Here is a 24,306-nt window from a genome sequence, read left to right on the forward strand (position 1 = left end):
TTTAATTGCAAAATTTTCTTCAAACATGAATTGTTATGTTGCAAATATAAATAGCTTCAAATCAAAAACAATAATTACTGATGAAAAAAGATTGAAATAAATTCGAAAACCGATTTAACAGCTGTGCCTAAAACCAATAATCACATACAAATAAAACCGTTAACTAACACAAAAATTCAAATCCCATCCCAGAATACCGTCAGACAAGATTACCCATTCAAATCAGAGGCATTCGCCCGTCAATAGATAGGGGATGGGCAAAATGTAAACCAATTATAAGCGTAGATAATCTGTGCAGTTGCTTAGTCGGGTAGAGGGCGCTGTATGCGTGTTTTTGATAGAAGGCCTATTGTGTAGGGTGCTTTTATCTTAGGGTACCCTGATTGGGATGAAATGTACAGTCAAATGCAAGGATGACAGCTGTTGTTACGATATCCTTTATGTCAATGGAGTAAGGTCGATTTTTGATAGCATTTACTTGTTGTATGTTGTAGGTCCAATGTTATGTGTGTGTTATAGAGTAGGAAATCTAAGAGCTTTGTTGAGTAGGCATCGTAAGTCCACGCACCTCTTGCTTATGTATGGCGGTAATTTCGGGACTAAAATGGACGGATAGATGCAAAGTATACAAATATGTTTAAAAATACTTACGTGATATAAAATTTAGTGAAAGTTTTACACTATGTGCACAGAGACAATTATTGTTTTTCAAATCGCACAGCTTTCTGACTCCTGAGTTTCTTCCATTTTTAATCTTGAATATCTTGACTTTAAGCTGCACACGAGTAGTAGACGAGAGTTCTTTTAAAAAAGTTAGTAAATTGATCTTATTCAAAAAATATGATGGAAGCTAAAACAAATAGAGCCATACAAATACTGTCAAGTGTTTAAATATTGGTTTGTCGTAGCATATTCAATAGTATTTTTATCGGCAGTTTAAAGTAATTTAGCATGGCACTGTATTACGTTCCCTCTTCGTTTATATCACTATAATACCTCCGATACAACACGTTTAATCCCATCCCATTGTGTTTCTCCCCCAGCCGATGTGTGGGGCGATCTATACAAAGTTAACCGACACAAAATTAATATATACCGCCCAAATATACTTAACGGAATAATTTCCACACATTTTTAGGGTGAGTATTACCCATACGCAATAAGGTCGAAATTCGCATACATTGCACAATTATTAATAATATTTGATACATCTTTATTGGGCTATTGTTGTGTTATTAGATACACTCAAGTGTTCCATTCGTCATTCCAAACGATGTTAGGGTAAAAGAAACGAAATGCTAATGGTTAATGCAATATTTATTAATAAATTTCACTGTAATCTCCCCAATCTATATGCAATTAAATCAAGTAATAATTTATTTTACACTTAATATTATTCTAAATTACATTTCTTACATACAACGTTACCATAACGCCTATACCAAGTCCATATTGCATTTTTTTAATGAAAATATATATTATAAATGTACATTTAACAAGATTTAATTAAATGATAGTTTGTGCTGATTGCCAGCACCATTACAAAAGGAAAGAGAAAAATAAACGCATTTTAATTATTTAAGAATCTGTAAGTATACAATTTTGTAAAGAATTTAAGTTAATTTTATGTTTTAAATTGTTCCAAATTTAAGTGGTAAAATAATCTAATAAATCTATATTTTAATCACAGCAATATTGACCTTAACTTTTACAATCAATAAATAATAAATTAATTCGTTTCGAGATGTATTAATGAAATTGAGTTGACACATTACGTACAACATCTATTTAGTAACAATATTATACAAGAATCATCACAATAGAACAAACATGATTAGTTTGTATGACAATTTGGCGGCGGCAGGGGTGACAGACAAACGCCATAACGAAGCTCATTGCCACGTTTTTTCTCTATGGCATTAACATTTCGCACCCCTATTGCATACATCAAAGAAATAAAAGGGTTGTGCTCGCAAAGGGCGCATAACACTCGATTATTACAAACGTTGGCACAAACAATTTACATTTACATATTTTCCCGCCGAAACAACTCGGCCACCATAAAGGAAACTTTCTCTACTTGACAATAGATGGCGCTTTCCTATATTTACAGTTGCGTGCTATTGTGTCTCTAGCTTACTATTTTATTGACCGTACGCAATGAAACATGCCTTAATTATGTCGTATATATAAATATACATGTATTATGTTTAAGGAAATCAACAAAATCATTCGCAAAAATTCGGTTCGCAGCACACGTCATCGAGTACGGTCGTTCACTTACCTCTAAGTTTGAACATCATCAGTTGCCTCTTAAGATTAACGTGTTGGTAATCCGAAAAAATATTGTACAAAGGTAAAGGAAAACTTGCACCATAGAATTGAAATGTCACAAAAACAAAAACGGGTTGAATCGGTTGAACAGTCTCTTGTTTACGACACTGAATTGTTTTGTTCTTGCAAATCTGCGTTGAGAACATTAGCATCGTGACCGGCAGTCATGTTGATAGCGGCGTTCATGGACAGGTGCGAGTCTGCGTAGTTGTGCGCGATTTCGCCGCTAGATGGAGACTCCGGTATGTTCGGGTTCTCAGGCATCGACAGTAGTCGATGCGGGAACCCGAATAGCTGAGATCACTGAAGCCGTCCCCAGTAGTTCGACGCGAGGTCTGGCCCCTGCGAAGGTATTTGCACAGGCACGCTCACGCCCGCCGATATTACACCTACGGAACAAAGAGGGTTGTCAATACAAATATACGTTGGAGACATAACATGGACAAGGACGTATTTCTGATTTTTTCTCATATAATATTTATTCTGATATAGTATTGTAGATTTTGAGGATTCGTTTTGGTTACTTGGGGAAACTTCGGAGTTTTAAAAATGATATTGAAAACGTAATAAAAATTGTTTTGAGCTTTTGATTAGTCATCCAGCACATAACTACACCATACAAGCAGACGTCAAACAGACAATCCGATACACATGTATCGTAATCGAAAATTCCTATCCACGAGACAATTCCACAACCAATCAAGTTGTACGTATCACGAGCGCATGTTAACACAATCAAACGTGAAACCTATTAACGTCATGTATCAGTATCGGTCGGGCCATATGTCTAATAGGATTCCGATTGCATTCCGTTTATTACACACAATCGCGTTATCTGCACGGTGGGACTGGCTCGATTATGACGACGCGCCCGTCATAAAGCTACGTATCCGTCTGTGAGATATTGTACAGCGAATCCTCATGTTATGTGTCATATAAGGGATTTGAACGAGCATTCAGGCTCAGCTGAAATGTGGGACTGTTATTCTGGAACGTTGATTGTCAATTGTCTGTTTCTTTATTAAATTCAAGATCCATTTCGCGTGTTTTAAAATGAGTGTTTGGTTCGACAATTTTGTGTAAATTGAAGCTGTATCCAACAAAAGCGGTGTGTTTCAGATGAGTTATTAAGATAAAACATGTATTGTGAACGTGGCGACACGAATATTCCGCTCGTCTAGATTTATGTAGCCCTTATTTCGATCGGTTGACGCCCCGCGTGTGTCCGCCCGATAACAGTTTTCCGTTCCGCCGACGACGGTGAAGGGGTTCCACCGTTTACATTCATTACGCGTTATTATCGCTTCTAAACAGCTCCTGCGAGACTCGTTAGTCTATGGTTTGTGACTCTACCCTCTTTATGGGCCAACCGAACTTGTGAACGTTTTATAGACGCTCTGGATGTGAATCTGTATCCCAAAATTGCTTTTTTCTTCTGGTATTTGATTTGATAATTTGATAAAGGACAGCTATAGATACAGCGTCATTTCATAAAATATTAATCTCGGATTCAGTTTGAAATGAAAAATACCTCATACCCGTTGAATCCGTAAAAGAACCGGAGCCAAAAAGCGAAAAGTAGAACAAATCCGCATTATTTAATACCGAACGAAGCTGGAAATGCACCCGTCGAAAGAGCGCAAAAGAGTAAATGAAACGAGAGCGTGCATTTTGAATTGTGAAAAACTCTTTTGTTCGCGGTTGATGCTGAAAACTCGGCAGACGAACAATGCCGCGAAACGCCCCAAACAACAATAATTCATACCGCTTTCCGCCACCTACGGCTAAAAATGTCCGCCGAGTGATATATAATATCAAATGGAAAAGTTACGGCTTTTTAAAACAATGGCAATGCCAACGCCTCACGGCTTAGTCTTTTCTGAATAATAAATCCAGTCTAGCTGTTTAGATACATGTGTTTGTGGTTTGTACATTTAATTTATAAGTTGAATGCGGACGGTCTGTTTTGCTTGTACTATGTATAGGCAAAATCAATTCGAAGGCTATTTGTAAGGAACAGACAACGGGAAATCCAATCGGAGCATGAATACCTATTTTTCCTTTCCTCTTTTTTTTTGTTTCCCCCATCATGTCGCGGTCTTGTGGGCCAGACGCCCTTCGCTCTTGACTCAGCATGTTTTTTACATTTTATTACAAAGTTGGTAAATATTTTTTCAAGCTTCTACGTTGATTCCGTTGGTTTTATTTCTGTGATGTATTTATTTTTGTGCTTAGTAACGGCCTTTTGCGGTGGATTAAATTATAAATGATGTAATAGCGAAACTACTTGGTGTGTAAGTATAGTAAGTCATATCGTCGTGTGGAAGAATTTTATACTATTTGCTAAATGGTTCAGTTCGAGCAGATGCTATATCAAGGCATTTCTTTAAAAATGTTATACGTGATACGCAAAATTTGATAAGCATATACTTAATAATGACGGCTAAATTGAAGAATAAAGTTCATCTACCACTTATACTTGTAAACTGTATAACTAAAAAAAGAACATGACACAAAATAATATAGTGCAACCACATGTTTAACGAAGCAATCAAAGCCTGCTCAAGCTAACTGCATAGATCCACCCAAAATTATAATGTAAGGATACTTTCCACCTCAAAAAATAGGACCATTTCCGTACCAGATCCCTCCAATCAGCTTGTACAGGTTTTGCAACCATTCAACCAAGTTATTTAAACTCACCAGTACTGGCAGCAGTTTGCGGTTGTGAATAGGCTGCGTGTTGCTGGTGGGCTGCAGGTGCTCTCGAGTAACCGCCGCTGCCGAGCACGTCGCCGAACATGTAGGGGTAGCCTCCGTCACGCTGCTGCAGGCACGATGAGGACAGACCGCCCGACATCGAACTGTATGGACAAGAATGGTGGTTGAATTGGGAGTAGATAAAGGGGAGAAGTGAAGATCGGCTTCATAACAACAGCTATAGCAAATCTTGTGTGGAGATTGGAAGATTGAAGGAGAACTTATTGGCTTAGGTCTTAAAGAATTAAGATTTTTTTTATGTCGTGATCAAGATTCTGCTTATTTTATTAAAAATTGATCTATAACTATGGAAAAACACTTTTTTTAGGTACAGTTTATTCGCTTTTTAAGATAAAGTCTTTTGCCCAAAGTAAGTTATAAAATATAATAATTATGCGATAGTGGATTTTAGTAACAATGGAAATATTAAGGAATATTTTTTAACGGTTAAAACATGATTTTTTAAAATAAACAATAAGTGAAATACATAGATTATTCACCATGGCTCTAATAATTGGTAAACAAACCATACCACAGAAAAAAGCTCATGTAAATTCATATCGCAAACCTCGTTAAATCAAAACTACTTCTCACTTCTTCACTAAGTTAATTTGCTGAACAAAAGCTGAAAGCTCACTTCACTATTAAAAATCAATCGGTGGAAATTCTATGTCGACCTTCGTAGCGTCTCGGTGCAGTGGCGTGGCGGGAAACGCAAGGAGGCGCGACCTTTGCCGCTCGATTTCGCGCGCAATTTAATTAGTGTCGCCGCTCGATGATAGATGGCGATACTGTACGGTTGAACGTTTATGAGCTGAGTTTTTTGTTGGGTTTTTGATTGTTTGAGGTGATTTTTAGCTTAAGAAATTTATTGGTACTATTTTAATATGACACTGTTCTAATAACTACGTGCATATTGGCCTTATGAAGAAGATATAATGTTCAAAGGAGATCAGTAAAAATTTTAATAAAAAATCGAGTTTGTATTTTTGGTATCCTTAAAATCATTAATCTCACTACAAATTAATTACATACTTAATAACTCAATCATTAACACCACTATATGAAAAATAAGTTTTCGTAAGGCTTGTTTATAATCGAAACTTTTAAATCTCAGAAAAGAATCTGTTTCATCGGATACTAACATCTAAGTCCAATTCAAGTTCCCCCATAGCCTCGGCGATGTTTGTCTTATAAGCCTGAATATGAAAAATCTTAAAACAGTTACCTATGTCTAAATTACCCATTATCCTCAACAATTAAACCCACTAAGCATTCAGCAAACCATCATCTCTGAAAATACTCAACAAAGACGACTGACAAACATTCCATCAGGCATAAGACTCACCTATAAGTTTCTCCCATAGTGGCGATGGGTTGCGGTATAGGGCTGTACATGGAGTTGAAGCCCCCGTTGAGAGGCAGTCGGGGCGTGGGGGGTGCGGGGGGCGAGGCCGCGGGGGCGTCCCGCCGCTGACTCCGAAGCTTCTCTTCACGACGCCACTTCGCGCGCCGGTTCGAAAACCAGACCTGTTGGAGAACATTCATGGTTAATATAGACAGAGGAATTATAGGTCCATAATAGACACTAGGTATTTGTTAGTAGAATCCGATATCAATACAGTAATTTGAAATCTTGTTAGATGTTTTTTTAAAGTTCGATTTAAGTTAAAGGTTAAGATGGATTGCATTTTATTCGCAATCAAGCACGTATCTACTTAGACTTAGTCGGTTTTAATTAGTTTTAGTTTTCTTATACATTTAAGTTTAAGATCTTATAAGCACCACGATTTTACCTATAGGTAGTAAACATTCATATGTAAGTACCTTTATGTAAAGGCATGAACATGTCTATCTACAATCTGCCTATTAACTAAGACACAAACAAGACTGAAACCAAACCCCTAAACAATTAAACAAACGGAGCGTGGACGCTATGATATAGTGTTGTGACATTGAACTGCGTGAAACGGAACGCGCCCCCGGAAGTAGCCCTCACGTGCGCGTCACTTCCGCCGGCAGCCATGGCGACGACAATATGGCGCCCGAAGCCTTCCCGCGCTTTGTGAAGGCGGACTTGCCACTCTTGTGTATAATGTAACACCTATGTAGTTCTCAAGTATGGCAGCTAGATGAAAACTTGTTTGTTGGTGGCAAATGGAAGTGCATTGTCATGGCTCACGGTGGTACTTGCATTGTAGTTTAAATACCGAGGCATATTTGGTCATATAAATACAATGTGCGAATGTTTCTTTTCTAGTTATAGGTACTTAATACTGAGCTTTTTATTTTGATTCGGTGGTTGAAGTGTGTTAGTAGCTACAAATAATTGTAGTTTATGTAAGTTCCTACTGAAGAGTACCGGTAATTTACACTGAAGAGTAATTTGAAAGATCCTTCGTAAAAATAATTCCAAAAACCCAAGCCTAATATCAAAGTTTACCGTACACCGTTTTAGCTAAATAAATGTTAGTAAGCGCGTTATTTCACAGGAAAAAAGGCTGTTCGAAGAGGTTGGTTGTGGGGGCAATATGTCATAATATTATTGCTCCGGTCTCCTACAGAATCGCTTGAATGTTACCGACAATATTTTATTGGGGTCTAGCGAGCCTACCCAGAGGGTGAAAAGGCTGTGTCTACACCAGCCACTGTTACGTAAAAGGTCATTTCGTTTGATTGTATTGAATGTAATGTTTTGTGTAGGATTTATTTTTTTAGGTTATTTTTCTCGGGTTATGAAGTAACGTATTTTAGTTTGAAACGTGGATTGTTTAGTCTGACTTTTTGCTATTTTAAGCAGTGTAATTAATGTTTTTGTGTCATGTTTTCAAGTACCTAAGAAATACTGGTCACGGTTAATACTCTCGAAAACAAAAGCTTCTTTTTGACGCAATCGGTTTATTATTGTATTAATTTGAATATACCAACATTGATACATTTATAGAAGGTTATGAATTCATAAAAACAAGCATAGATCGGAGATAGAAATAGATAAAAACAAACATTTAATCCGAATAGTGTGTCCCTCGCCTAACATCACGCTAAAATATAGTGACGTGTCTCATTTTTTCCCGCCGTCTATAGATATTCCGCCATGACAGCGATGACAGGCCTTTTTCCCGCCTCTCAGCTATTTCCCGTGGCCTTTTACAAATTGTAGTCCTACCCTCATAGTTGAGATGAAAATAAAGTTACCGAGGGTTCCTTAACAAATGGGATTTCCCATAATTTGGTTACACAACCAACGAGTTGCGCCCCGTAATTGTTTTCGCTTGTAAATTGCGCTCGTATTAATACAGTGATGTGTTTTAATTTATTAGTTTTCGTGTTGTTACTGTTTTAATTGCACCGACAGTTGTTTTGCTATTTTTCATTATGAAGTTAGTTAATTAGTTACTAGAGCTGTAAGTACTGATTTGGTGGCTGTGTTAATGTGTTTAAATTTTGTACCTATATTGAAATGAATGCTGTTTTGGTTGGTGTTAAAATTATTTAGTTTATATTTTGCCAATTGGTAAATGAGTTTCAGACTAATTAGTATTATTGACCTTTTTGAAAATGGGATGAATCGTCGTTGCTGAGGAAGGTGGAACAAAACGCCTACAATAATTCCAGAAAAGCGTATTTATAATAAAAAATCTAACCTACAAAGTTATATAAACACACACAAACGGCACAGAATATGGACATGGGCAAGATAAATCAGAACACATTCTAACACCGCGAATTCTCCACTTATTCAGATCGCTATTTCGTTTATACTAATTCTACCTTATTGTTACCAACATAGGATTGAGTTTAGCTTGTTTTAATAGTAAAAATGTTTGTGTGCGGCAGTGGGTGCCAATTTTTCAAAACACCGCCCCCTCCCCGCGGCCGGAAACGCACCCCCGCTTCCTGTAGGCCCGGGATCGATACCTCACCCGGCTGCTATTGTAACTGTGGCCACGTGGAAAATACTTGGGATATTACTGATCATATTTTATTGGCAACACTGAATTTATGGAATCGTATTAATAAATATTAGATAATTTCGTATCATATACGTCAGTTTTAGATAAACCATTTTGTAGAAAAACAATTGAATTAATGTACTTAATGAAAATAATTATTTGAATATCTGGTAAGACTATCTATATTTAGCCTACGCTGTCTAAATTTAGTCAAATATTTAATATTCATTCGGTTTGAGGGGTGTTGTAGCGCACTGTAAGCTTCAGCACACAGCCTTGAACCCCGCAACACGTGGGTACCTACCAAATTATGTTCACGCTAGTCCTTAGAAGCCTAACTCTGTAGGCAAAGGAAAATGAACTTTGTTCAACTACCTTAGAATTCAATGTTGATGAATACAGAAATAAAATGTATATCGTTGTGTCGCGTTTTATATTGCCTCTGTATTTATTTTTGCGTTACTGAAACATTTTTTGCTGGTTCTTTTTTTATGTGTAAGCGGATTTAATAATAATTGTCTCATAGTAAGAGTTTCAATATTAACTATCAATTGAACATTTGAAAATTAACAATTTAAAAAGAACAATTAAGCATCTTTCACATTTCTCAAAATAGCCGCGCCCAGCAACATAAAAAAAAGACGACGATATGTCAATTCATACAACTTGACAAAATTAAAACAAGTCACGAAAATCCTCTCATCTTTCGTCCATACTTGTTGACATGTCCATACGACGTGGTACGTGCCCCACGAATGTTAACTAAGACCGCTACAAAAGGTTAATGTAACAGCTTAGCCTTCCCGCCAGTTCCCGCCTCCCAGTTCCCGCTGAAAACAATGTCGGCCGCCATCTTCCTTTTTTACTTTTTCAGAGACAAGAAAACTCGGCGTTGGAACTTTCGTACTTTTCGTGTTTCATTCATGTTTAAGAGTTTTTTCTGTTTTTTTTTTTATGTAATGAATATTGTTTTGCTTTCACAGTTTTTTTTATATATATCTCGTTTAGTGTTTTTGTTTAATGTCTTTCTTTTTAGATTATTAAGATTTATTATTGATCATTAATTCTCAATCGTACTAGGTAATGGAAATGCAAAATTTTAAAATACGATTTGGATTATTTAAAATCATAAAAAGTCCACAGTTAAGATTTTATTATTATAAATTGAAAAATTTGTAGTTTTATTTCAATACTTTTGTAATTCCGTAATAGCTATCACAAACATATTTTTATTGAAATAAATTGAGAATCAGCCTCTAAATAACATTGTCTCAACATGACACTATCTAAAAGCTGCACTTAAATTTAATTCGATTTATCGCACCAAAGCGAAAAGAGGTTGAAAACTTAAAAGGTTTGCAGTCAAAATCACATTAGGCTATTATAAAACTTGTGCCAACTTTTACACTTTGATAAATGACTTTTTAAACTGTTGGCAACACTAAGTGTGTCACGTTAAGTGGAATAGAACGTTGTTTACCCTACATTGTTGCAAGGGGTAAAAACTTTGCCATCTATTCTAATTTAAAAGTAAAATCGCTGAACACTGGTCTTAATTTGAATAGTGTTTTAAAAGTTAGGAGAAAGTGTTCGCTTGGTCTTTTGACTAGTTTTTACTTGGTTTTGATAGTACCTATAACGAATAATAATATTCATGTGTAAGTTTTAAATGGTTGTCGATTATTGTACCGGCTATATAAAACTTTTCAATAGGAGCTCATTTAATATTCATAAGGTATACAATGTGACTAAATACAAAATAAGTACCTTCTATGAGTCGAATTTATTACTAAATGTGTTACAACTACCACAATTGTTCGCTTTTCATTCCATTTATTCGTACCATATGACTTTATAACGATCAAATTATTCAAATGAAAAAAACCGTAATGAAATATTAAACATATAAGCCCAATAAATCTTCAAACAATCCCACATAATTAAAGTCCGCAATTCATTAATACGAAAAGAAAAATATTGACACACCCCAAAACGGAATACATTACCAAAAAATCACACAAACTACAGTAATATTACTCTTATTAATTAGTCTACATTAATGATAAGTACACAGCCCGAGCAAGAACAAATATGGACGGAAAAATTCAAACATGAAAAACAATGTTGGTTATATAACAAACGTAGTTTGCCACATAATATTTACTTCAGCTATGTAATAAGTACGGCTATAATATTACCACCCTTGTTTTTTCAACGTGTTTACCGAAGACGCATCTACATACCGGGTCCCTATGCAAACATACAGTGTAAACAGGCCCTTATGAACGCATCCCGCTCTCTCATAAGCCCCTTGTCCGATTTTTGTGAGATTTTATTTTGAAATGTGTAGTCATATTGTTAGGAATTGTTCCCTCGGAAGATGTGGTAACTATAGTCTATTGTAGCCACGTAATATGGTTTGACAAGTAAATATTTTAAACACATGGCTTGCACTCAAATCCTCGTCACAGATTCTTTGGCGTACTCTTCGATGATAAAAGACCGCTTCGAAATCGTTTTCCTCTCTCACAGCTTGAGTGTCAACGGACAGATTGACAATCTGACAGAACAGATTCCGTTTTAAGTCTTTGAGTACGGAACTCTAAGAAAGACGTTTAAATGTAAATCAATCGTACTCGTAATTACATGAGATATGAATTTTATTTCACTGTTTTGTCGAAAGCTTTATGTCCAAACATAGACTTTTTGACAATATGTTAGAACATCGTACTTACTACGAAATTATCGTTTTTTCCGAAGTTTTATCCGACTTGCAAAACTCATGCCACGGGTTGACAATTACAAGTAATCTTACCAACAATGTTAGTTTGTTAAAAGAGTGGTAGTGGTATCAACGATGACGATACAGCCACCTTACCGCGGTGTAAACTGGATTTTATTTTACCTGGATACGTGCCTCAGGCAATCCGATCTTTTCAGCCAGTCTTTCCCGCGCAAACACGTCTGGGTAATGCGTCCGCTCGAATTCTGTACAACAAAACACACAGTTTAGGAGAAGAGTTATAAAGAAACCAGGTATCTTAAGTTCTTATTGACTAACAGGTTACTTATGTAGGTTGTACGTTATAGGTTGACTTATTATCAACTAAGTGCCTGAAAAATGAAGTAGCTAATAGTCAACAAACTCAAATCAAAGCAATTATACGAGAGATAGATGTAGAGAGATATAAGAAATACGAAAAAGATCATAATTATTAAATTGTAGCCGGATTTCGAAGTCACGAATATCAATAATTTACAACAGACATTAACAAAAGAGAATCAAGAGAAATCTCTGAATAAAACTTAGAACTCACAAACAAAAAACGAATCAATGCAATAAACCAATATGGAGACGAGAATAAACAAAACAAACAAACAAGCAAACAATGTCATAAGTAAGATTAACACAGTACGACATCAATAATTGGGCCCAGTGCCACCGTCCGAGAGCACTGCAAACATTGGGGGACTATATTTATTTACTTACTAATAACCGTGTTATGGCAAACAATAAATAAGATGAAAAGGACATTGGGAAATAGGTTTATGAAGACTCCAGGGAGTAGGTAGGGAAGCTTGTAGAGGTGCTTGGATTTCGGATCTTGATTTTTGATGTGACTGTGCTGAATGATGTTTGGTGAAGTGGAGAGAAAGCTATTATTGGATATTTAGTTAAAAATCTTTCTATCGACCCTGATATAGTTAGACATGGTAAATTCAGCATTGACATAGATGAAAGACGTTAAACATCCTAAATAGTTTATTGTTGCTGATGAAGCAGTGTTTGTTAAACAAATTTTTGGACGTCCTTTATAGAGACTATCTTTTTTAATCTTTCTCCAAATAGGACCTCTATACTACGACATATGTATATCATGCACTTCCCTATTTAAACATATCCTCTTACCTTTCTCAAGGCTATCTATCTGGTCGTTGGTGAAGGAGGTTCTATTTCTCTGCAGCTTCCTCTTCAGTCGTAGTCTCATCTGCGAGTCCTCGTCGCCTGATGATGCGTGCTCGCTGTTGCCATCTGATCCAGCCTCCGATTGTAATGGATCTGCTGAAGAAGTTATTTGATCAGTTTGATTTGAAGATTATCCATTTATATGAATATTTGAGTGCAATAAGGTAAAGGAGAGATCCTCTAAGTAATGTATTTGTTTCATAATGTTTGAAGTTAGGACAATAAAAAAGTACAATAGTACTCTTATTTGAAAAGAGGGTAGTCCACAAATGTTTAACATACAAAACGGAGCCGCTTCATCATAAACTATCAACACAGCACTCGAACAAAACGTCTCTCTCAACGACTATCAAGCAAATGCGTCAGCAGTATTGCACAAAATTACCCTTCAGAATTACACAGAAAAATTACAAGCGAACTAGTCATCATGACCCCTCACTACCAACAAAGTAACAGAAAACACAGTTCAAGTTGCACCGGTTGTTTACAACCCCCAAAGTTAGGGTGATAGCGAAATTAAACGTTACTCGTAATGTTGTCGACATGCCTCCAGCTAATTGATTAATTTGCTTTATGGTTGGAGCACTTGAGTCCGGGGTTCGATTCCCGGCTCGGTAATGTGCGCACGGGTTACTGACTCCGTTCAATGGAAGGACTGTTACGCAATCTGTCACATTTTCTGATACCGATGTTATGTGGGCGTGCAACTAATATAAGTAATGGAAGTTAACTTAGCGTGACTTTGAGTAAAGAAATGAAAGCAAAAAAATATAGGGACGTCATTTATGGATAACAATAACTCTTTTCATCCTGACAGTAGAGCAGACAATTGTCCAACATGTAGGTAATAGACCTAATAAAATTGTCTGCTTATCTGTTCGTAAGGTAAAGCATAATAATCACAGAAGCACTAAATCAATTACTGATACATAAGAAGAACAGACAAAAGCAATAATCGTTCGACAAAACGCTAAGAATCAAACTAAAAGTGCTTATGTTAACAATTGACTCAGAACAATTCATCGAACAACAAAGACGTAATAAATCTCGAAACTTTCTAAACCTGACAAATTCATTCCGAAGATAACAGAACAAATTTAAAATTAAATAAATAAACAGAACAAACGGGACACAAAGGTATCACAAAAACGACAAAACTGTAACACGCTGTAAACACCGCACTTGAAACATGATTGATGCGCGACATTCGCTCAGCGAAACATGGCGGCCTTTCCAATCGGTTGACAATTTTGATTGATCGCTTGTCGCCTGTCGCCAGTGTGTGCGCGCCCTTACAGACACCTTTAATGAGGCTGTGTTTATAAATGATCTGGTTGTTTCGTTTTAAAAATGAAAAAAGAATTTCAATCGCTTGCTAAGTGGTTTAGTTGTATAGAACAGGTAGATCCCGGAAGAAAAGCTAAAAAAATAATATCATTCGTAAAACAAAAGAAAAGATAATCCTAAAGCATTCGTTCTGAGAGACCAGTATCATTTCAATCCAAACAATCAATATTTTCATTAGGTATTTATTACCGGTCCCCAGCAAAACATAAAAGGAGGGAATTCATTAAAAAAATCAATTTTGTCGACGGCGGTACTTAACCACAATTCCACCAATAACGACTTACAAATGATCGAAAAAAAACTTCCTCTATCCAAGAGAAAGGCCTCGAAGGGCGGGATGAAACACGAAAAATACATAAGAGAAATAATAGTAGTAAGAAAATAAGAAAAGGAACGAAATAAAAGTGGGGGCGGTGGAAAAAAATTGGAGAAAATAAGCACAAAGGGGAGTGAAGAAAGTCGGCAGCCGGGGAGATAAAGCGGAATTGAAGTTATCGGGGCGAAACACGACGGTCGTAGGTGGGGGCCGATTGCCGGCGCGCGATTATGTGAGATCGATACTGTCACTCAACTTAGCGGGGCCAGGGTACGAGAGATCCGCGGTACACCTCCTGGACCAACAGATCATCGTTGTCGGGGACTTAAGGAGCCAAATACTTGTCACGTGTGATGAGAAGTTATCAAAATCCATGTATTGTGTTCTGATGAAGTATTCATGCACACTGTTTAAACATTTTTATGGATTTGATCCATTCAAATACCATACTTTTCCCATAATATATTGCAAATAAATAGTAACGTATATAATATAAATATGCAGCAATATAATATACAAATTTTCTAAATCCCACTTACATACCAAGAGGCCCACTTAAAACCGATTATTTTGGTAAACGCTATCTCCTTATAACTCGGACCACGTCGTCAAGAACAAGTCCTCTGCGGCTGGACAAGGCGCGATCCGCCTAATTCGCCACGCTTCCGCGAATAAATGTTCGCTGGATACATTTATTTGGTACATTACCAAGTGAAAATATTCATAACGACTTGTTTAAAACTCGTTTTTCTAACATCAGCTAAGGTATTGTCCTAAACTTAATACTATAAAAAAGACTGCTAAGTCATTTGATACAAATAGCACTCAAATAAATCAACTTTATTACAATTTAACAAATAGAGTTGAAACATGTTAACATACACGCCCTAATAGAGATCATAACCAATTAGTGAAGACCCCATGTGCAACCAAATGTATCATTTATCTAATACATTATACGAGCGTCTAGAGAAAACTGGGGTCAGGGTAAATTTGCTTGTTTGTAATCAACCGGTCACTAAATGCTCTCGACGTAGCCATCGGAATTACTTAGCGTGGGGATGATAACGTCCAGTTTTTATTATAGTTGGTACAAGTGGGGGCCATTTGAGTAATTTTGTCCGGGATGGGGGATCAGAATAAAGAGAGTTTTGTGTTCTGCTATTCCGTACGTGCGTTTTGGTCAAAATTGGTGCAGCTCACGAATAGGCTTCATTGGTTTATATTTATACGTGTTACTTCATTTTGTTTAGAATCGTCAAAAGCTATGCATAAATGGTTAAAAAACAATTAAAGATCGACTTTAACCCGTCAAACAAAAGCTAAACTTCCCAAATAATTTCAAAACCGATCCCCTCAAAAAGCACGATCAATTACAATCATCGTTAAACACTGAATGCACGATTCAAACTTAACGCATAATTGCAATGTAACACAATCTGTAACACGTGTTACTAACGAGAACACTTTACATGCTAAAGTCAATTACGCAACTGAGCTTGATGTGAAACCACTTCGGAACAACAAAAAGGCATTGTTTCGAGCTAACTGCTCCAAGAGTGCTCAACTTAGAGGGATTGTGAACTGACATTGATAGTTTTTGTTTTATTGAGCTTGCCTCTGACACCTGGACGTTTCGTTTTCAAACGAGAAACGTACAACAGTAATGCAATTGAAAGTTTAACGTAATGTTAGATGGAATCGCGACGAGAATTTGGACGAAAAACTTTAGGCTTTTAACTTCTTTGATAGTTTAACAAATCGATATTTTTAGAATGGTTTTGCCTATCGCTGGGTAGTTCAATCGCTTTTTTATTGAAGCGTTTTTTGATAGCGATTTTAAATGCGATCGGAACAAATTGAATGGAGTAAAACTGCGTGTATAACTAGTATAAACACGAATGATTTGCCAGCGGTCGCACCGCGTCACTGGCTCGCCGCTCACAAATATTTGTTCCCAGTTCATACCTAACTGAATCTGTTGTGTACGTTTAGAAATTGTTCAAATTTTATAGCTACTGAAATTTTACGGATGGATTTTGTTTTGGTAAATCATTTTTAGTACAAATAAATAGCAATCAAATGAAATTGAATAGCTTTGTAAAGCCTAAAATATGTTATAAATGAAAAACCTCACTTTGGTGATAAAAAAGTTTTGTTTCTATTAGGTTATTTTTTTCTAACCAAGTGTAAAAAAAAAAAACAAAACAGGCATTTTCTGATACAAATGTATTTTTTTTTATGCTTTGAATGTTGAACTTTAAAAGACATATGTAGTACTTAGAATACTTCGTTGCAGTCGATAAACGGAATCATTTTTTCAATGATTCTCTCTGCAAGTAATTATTATAACTATTGCAAGTTTATCTACTGTAATTTAATCAAACTCAAATCAATTATTGTTTGAAAACCGTCAAGTATATTAGCGATTGAGTAGCGCAGCCGTTGTGGTCGCGTGTGTTTGGCTCCGGACCACTGTGCTAATTCTATTGTGTACTCGTATATCAGACGACACACAAACTATTTGCCCAATTATTTGTGCTGTGTTCCACTGGGCAAATATTGAGCAATTTTGTGTGGTTCGTTGGATTAGATACACAATATTTGCTGGACTGTTTGGTATGTGATTTTTTGGATTATATCGCTTATGGTATATTGGTTTAGTTTTATCAGTAGCTGTTAGCTAATTTAGCATCATGCTTCCATCACAGGTCCTTTTGATGTTCAAGGTAAAAATATATTGGAAGGAGCATTTAGTTTCGTGATTTAAATTGAGTTTAAAAGTTTAGGAAACTTGAGAGTAGCTTTGGAACAAAAAAATGTTTTTGACCTGGATTAAAATCAGGACTAGATGATCAGACGATGTCATAGGAAGCAAGCATAGTATCTACACTAATTACATTTATTACTAGAATCACATGCAGCATAGCAACCTTTACCTTTTATTGTGATACTAATATTCCTGTATTCCAAACAGCCACTCCGACTTTAAAACCATCGAGAAAAACATGTAGAACGTAGTCGACGCAACGAAATTGCAAAAAAGGCCTAACACGTCAAAACACGACGCTTTTCCCGCGTAGATACGTACCCTTACAACGAGCGTCAATCACACTCGCGAGAGCTTTTTGTACGAAAATACATCGGCCATTTTATATTTTTTTTTCCCATTTTGTATACTTCCGAAACATTGGGCGAATCTATCGAACCGTGAGGAAAACAGTGCGTCGAATATTAAAAATGTGTTGCGGCGCTGCGATATGTAACGGGCTCTGTAAACTATTGAAATATGATCCGTCTAAGTGGTTGTGTCGTTTATGCTATTAGCTTCATTCATTTTACGGAATCGATTACTATTGTGTTGTTAAATTAATTTGTTTCGATCGTCATTTGTTATGAAGTTAATTTTGATACTATTCTTTCGATCTTCTTTTGTTTTGAACCTTCTTGGTTGGCATTAGGCTTCTTTTACTTTTACTTAATTGCGTGATATACGTTTTTCGTGTAAGAAACGTTCACAAGGCACAAGAAATATGAAAAAAGATATTCCAGAACTAAAATATAACGATAATTCTATTCCATAAAGGGCTGTTCGTAATTTTCGTAAAAAACATATTTGTGCCGTGTTTGTTGAGCCGTGGGCAATAAAACTGCCCCTTCATATACGTATAAAATGGCCGGCTATTGGTCGGCCCGGCTTTTACATACGCCGTTAAAATACATACGGAAAAGCTACCATATATTTTAATGGATTTCGCCTGAATATTTTATGTGTAGGAGTTATTATTAAGTTTAGGCAGATCTCTACAATATTGGGTCAAATGATTATTCTTAACTTCCTATTTCAAATGTTTTATCAAACTGATATTTTGAGGGTTCTAGCTTTTGTCTGGGGATGCGTGGATGCTATCGGAAGCAACTGTTTAAATCGTCCTGGATTGAAATAGTTAGTAACCTATCTCTGTTACAAATTTTATCAATATTGGTGCAGGCATATAAACGCCAAGAAGGAACAAACGTACAAACAAGCTCTCACCTGAATTAAATTAGTATGATCATATGTTATTGTATCTTTTCACTCTAGTAACTTTTTCTTCCTAAAGACATTGAAGTTCTAAACTGCTTGACAACACAATATCTTCTAGAAGCGCCTCGCGAGAATCAAATTGTAAAACTGAATTCCGTCGCCAAAGTTAATTAAGCCACCCGCCCTCCACAAATATACACAACACAGTTATATTTAAAGTGTAAAAGGCATTCGCCATTTTATTATGACCTTTAGTTATATGTCACTCATGTGATTTCACATTATCTACTTATATAAGTTTCCAGAATACTTTTAATTAAGCACTCTCATTGTAATTAATTTAAATAGCCAAGAATTAATTAAGTTCGTTACCTGAATATCGATTTTGTATAAATTGTACAGTAATTAATTAGTTTTGGCTTTTATGGAGAAAAATATTGTCTATAATTAAATAAAATTTGTGACCTTCTAGAGGTAATCGAAATTAAATATAATTTGACCAAAAGCCATGTTATCAAACACCACTCAACGAAGTAGGAATGGGTCAAAATTATTAAAAAAAAAAGAAAATAAAACATCGCAATTTGTACATGTTTTAAATCTTGAAACAAGATTCGAAATTCAAACATTACCATAACTCGTCAATACACATTGCTAAACCAACGGAAACTTTGGCCGACTTCGTGCGATTCACGAAGCTTTCCGACATTAGCCGAAGTTTGCCGAACGTCTGACACAAAACAAAAATGTGGAGTGTTACATACTTAGAGGAAGAGTTCTTTTTAGCGCGGGTTCGGTGCAAACTGAGCTAGTATTCGGGTCACGTGGCGGGAGGCTAAACAACGCCCACACGTGAAAAGTATGAAGAAATCTTTGTGGTTACTAAGGAGGTGAGGTGCAGAAGTACAACGAAAAGCTTTAGAAATTTTCGATAAATTTTCTTTGAGAGATCTTTTCATTCATTTTTTGTATAAGGTGTAATTTTGTAGTGCCCAAATTCAATTTGATGTCAGTAAATTTCTTTTTTTCACTGCAGCCCAACGACAGGCGTTAAATACCTACACTAATATATATTTTTTTAATCTTGTCTATACTATATAGTTCCTACCTAGACCAAGACTGTTAGTCCTAAGATTGTTAAAAAAATACACGATAAACTTTTGCCCCACAAAGTCTATCCATAAAATCGTAAGCAGTAGATTTCTTAACGAAGTTAAACTTCTGTTCTATTCAGTTTCAGTCCACATTACCAGGACACAAGGTCCGTTTCATCACTTTGAAGGAGTGTTGAGTCAAGGGGTTAATCCGCACAGCTGACCTGTGATCTTGAGGTCATTTTTGAAAGGAGACCCTCACTTGAATGACTTTATTAGCATCCGAGTGGACAAGATGACTGAACACAGTTTGTGGGTAGTTTTAGTTTTATACGTAAATTAGGGAGCTCAAGATAAACTGGTTGTTAACGATATATTCCTAAGTTGGTGAAAGTTTGTTGAACTTTCTTTTGAAAAGGTTCTCGTAAGAGGGATATTCGTAAATAAATGTAAGTTATATGTTTGGTCGACTATGACTTAGCTTCACATTTTATGTAGATTGTCATCCATAGATTGACTGGTGACAGTGGCAATAAATACCTACATAGAAAACCTCCTTAGTACATATACCATCATTTCATCCAAATGAAATTAAAGTTAAGAACACAAATTCTCGAACATATTTTTAAAAAACTCCTTAGTCACAGTAAAAACCTGTTCTTTAGAAGACTAATTGACAGAAAATGAAAAGTCAGTACTGACCACGTGTCTACCACATACATATTCAACCTCAAACAAGATTAGACTAATACAACGTCTACGTATTATACACAAAAGAGGCATATAATCCAGTGGGCCACAACCGAGGTGTTTGGGAAGAAACTCTGTAACAATCCACCCCCCGGGAGACGCAGGGGGGGTAGGGCTGCCCCGAACTTCGAAGATATAAGAGAACTCTTGTAATGAGACTTTTTTGTTTGTTGTCTGCATTACATTTTGTACATTTGTTTGGTGTTTTAGTGAAACTTGACGAGAACGAAAATGTTTTTTTTGTATACAGTGGGATTTGCATTATTTTAATTCAGTTAAACGTGTGAAATAACTTGTGTAACTGCACGTTTGCCTTTAATTATTTGACAGTAAACAGTAACATATAAGTTTTCCTTTGTTTTAAATGAAATTTCTAATTTGTTTTCAAAAGTAAACGGCGCATTTCATAATACATAAAACAGATTTAGGTTTGAATTTATATCTAATAGAACGAAGTAATGTATCCGCAAAATGTTGAATCCAATGTAATAAAACCTGAAACTAGATGCCAACAAAGCACCTGTGAGTTGACCTGTCTAAGAGTCAACCCTACAGCGCTGTGTCGGCCCCAAAGGCATGAGTCGCGACACGGCGTCAAAGCGAAATAGGAAAAGAACATCTAGCAATGTCGCGAAACGTCACCGTATATCGAGAACTCGAGATATCGATAAATACATCGATATAGATGTGAGAATCGATACGGTTTCCACTCGGATGGAAACTATGTGCAATCGTTTGGTCCTGAAAACGAGTTATTCATATTTTCCAACTTGTGTTTGACGGTTTGGCGTTTTGAAGATACTATGATCTTGCTTCCGAGTAATATGATACGTGTTTTTTTTAACAGTCCGTTCCATAACAGGCTTTGACTGCTTACCGGACTATTGAAAAGTGGACATGTGTAATTAGTTTTAAGAATCGTTGTATATAATTGTCCCGATGTATATCACTGAGCTCCGATTTTAAACCGATTTTAATGATTTGTAATGCGTTCACAAATCAGCCAGTCAGAACCAAGTTTGCCAGATCAACAAATATAAATATTATATTAAGTAAATATTTTTTTATTATGAAGATTATTTCGCTTTCTTAAGTGCATTTTCAGTTTGGCTAACTATGAAAGAACTTATTAAGTCAATTGCGTCATTGTATATGAAAACATATTATCTATTTATTTGACTTAAAATAGGAAAGTTACTGTACGAGTATTTTGATATATCTGACATCAATACGTGGACAAAAGTATTAATTGTATAAGTTGTGTAGGTGGATACAAGTTTAGAAGTCGTAAACTATACAGGCATAACTTATAAACGACACTTCAAGTTTCAGTGTTACTTTAGTAACTACTTAAAAAACTTTGCAGTTAGTGAGACTGCAAAATTATACAATTCGTTAAATATCTAGACAATATCATTTCTTGGAAGTATGGCATCGGAACTTTGAAGCTTTGCACTTAACATTATGGACAAATTATGAAAAATCTGAATCTGTTCTGCAATTGTTTTTGGTGAGACCATTCTGCTTGAGTTCTTGAAGAGCGGGCAAGGCAGATGTAATTATGGGATGATGATAAACGTTTTCTTGGAAATCTTTAAATTCTTGGAATTCTTGGTCATGGCGATGACAAAAAAATCAAAGATAGTTGTTTCTAGCGGCTCCACCCGCGAAAACTTGGAACTGGTCCCAAAGGAACATGTAATCGGTATAAAAGCTATCCTATGTGATAATCCAGATCATAAACTATCAGTATACAAAATTTCGTTCAAATATGTCCAGTGGTTTATACGTGAAAGAGTAACAAACATCCATCCACCCAAAAAAACTATCACGTTTCTAACATTAGCAGGATGTAAACTTACCTCTTTTATGCTCTTCAGCGGTGGTCCTATTAAGCTGAGGTGGTAGTGGCGCTGGTATCGCAGGCGCAGCTGGTGCGGCCGGAAGCCCTGGATACCACCAGCCCGTGGCCGCCTGACCGTTGAACATCCTCAGCTTTTCATACACGCTGTCGTTCTGCGCAGACGCGGCTTGCTCCTTTTGCGATGCTAAGTTTCTTAACACGCGGTTTATTGATGATACCTGCGAGAATGATCTGATTAGTATGGTAAAAGTTGTTGTTATTTACGTTTTATCAAGAAAGTGATTGGCCTCATTGTTGGTGGTTTATGTTTGCTGCGGGGAAATAGATAATGCTTTGAGTTATAATGCAGTTAGGTAAGTTCCTAAAATTTACGCTGATTATTTTGTATTTGGCAGTTTTCTTAATAATTGCTCTTATCAGCATCTTAACAGACGTCTTAATATGTACGTAATGAATTTTGAAGCCTACTTTACCTAGTAAAATTACTCTACCTTTCCACAAAATATTTAAAAAGACCGAGGGCGGGCCTCAACACAAAGCCATTCATCTTTCCATTCCAAATTTCGATTCGATTACGAACAAAATACCTAGCGAGAACACTTGGTACATTGTAATCGCGCCCCGCCGACCGATTTCCCGGCCGTAGGGAAAAATACATTTCCCCGTTGCCAATGGCAACAAGAAAACAGATATTATACTTGGGGACGCCCAACCTTCAACATAACTATAAATAGTATAGACACGGCGTAAAATGGGCATACATAGAATTTTATACTTGTGTGAGTGAGTTAGGTTTTTACGCATGCGTAGTTTTCGGTGAAAGTAGATAGATATTGGGGTTTTTAGGGCCTCCGGGGGTGCGGTGCGGTCAGAGGGGGAGGGATGCCCTAATCTGTGTCCCTTTGAGGCTCCCGATTGGAATTTAGTAATCATATTAGATTTTAAATTACACGTGTTAGCAAGTTAAAAGGGTGGGGTTCCCGGCGCAATTTATTTCCTATTAGATAGTTGTTTGGATGATAGGGAAGCGGAGCGTGTCGTATTATGTATCAGTACATTGTACATGCCATTTGGGGGATATTGGATATAAATGTATCGATTTGTGAAGACAATTTGAGAAAGGTGACAAATGCAAAACTCGCCACTCACAATTAATCTCATTTTTAAGAATAGATTCGATTAAGTTTAGAAAATTATTCTGATGCATTTTCTCCGAAAACAATAATACTGCTTTACCTTGTGCATAATATTTGTAAAGTCATCTAACTTAACCTTAGCTCGCTTCAGCACTAACTTACGTTCACCAAAATATGATAGTTCCACGGACTACGAACTACGTTGAAGTTACAAATTCACAAGTTTCTCTATATCAAAGAAACTTAGGTGTTTCACGGTGTAAATTCTAAGCTTCCTTATTGTGTCATACAAGTGTAGGTTACTCTGTTTTGTGGTTTACTTTTTTAGACTTATACATGAATTAGGTCATATAGTTTCGATATTTAAAAATGCCTCCCATTAATTTTGGTCATTAAAAAAATAAGTGTATCAAGTAAGAGAGAAACAAGTGCTTAGCAGATGTATTAAAGTTCCGCTTAACTTTATCGTTCTAATTAATCTTTTCCATTATTCACTGTGAACTAGACTTGTTAGATACACCACGATATTTTGCGATATTATATCGATAATAACTTATTTATATATCAAACTAATCGATTTGATGATGGTTGTTCTAGAATAAAGATTATTTAAGTGCAATAGCCTCGCGAATATTTAAAAAAGAACTTGAAACAAATCCGATATTAAATCTTTGGAATCATAATACAGTAAAACTCAATTAATTTGAAAATAAAGCCTGACTTATACAGGTATACAACAAACTATCACAAAATATAAC

General features: G+C 36.1%; 1 protein-coding gene across 1 annotated transcript; it reads right to left on the reverse strand.

Moving 5' to 3' along the window:
* Positions 1-1,685: 1,685 nt before the first annotated feature.
* Positions 1,686-22,669, reverse strand: LOC113500204 (paired box protein Pax-6-like; the record flags this gene model as incomplete). The annotated part of the gene is made up of 6 exons (XM_026880913.1): positions 1,686-2,723; positions 5,038-5,198; positions 6,443-6,624; positions 11,953-12,035; positions 12,958-13,110; positions 22,411-22,669. Coding segments are annotated over 6 exons (927 nt in total), but the record flags the coding sequence as incomplete, so codon positions are not given.
* Between the last annotated feature and the right edge of the window lie 1,637 nt (positions 22,670-24,306).

Source organism: Trichoplusia ni, chromosome 13 (assembly GCF_003590095.1).
Source record: "Trichoplusia ni isolate ovarian cell line Hi5 chromosome 13, tn1, whole genome shotgun sequence".
Lineage (NCBI taxonomy): Eukaryota > Metazoa > Arthropoda > Insecta > Lepidoptera > Noctuidae > Trichoplusia > Trichoplusia ni.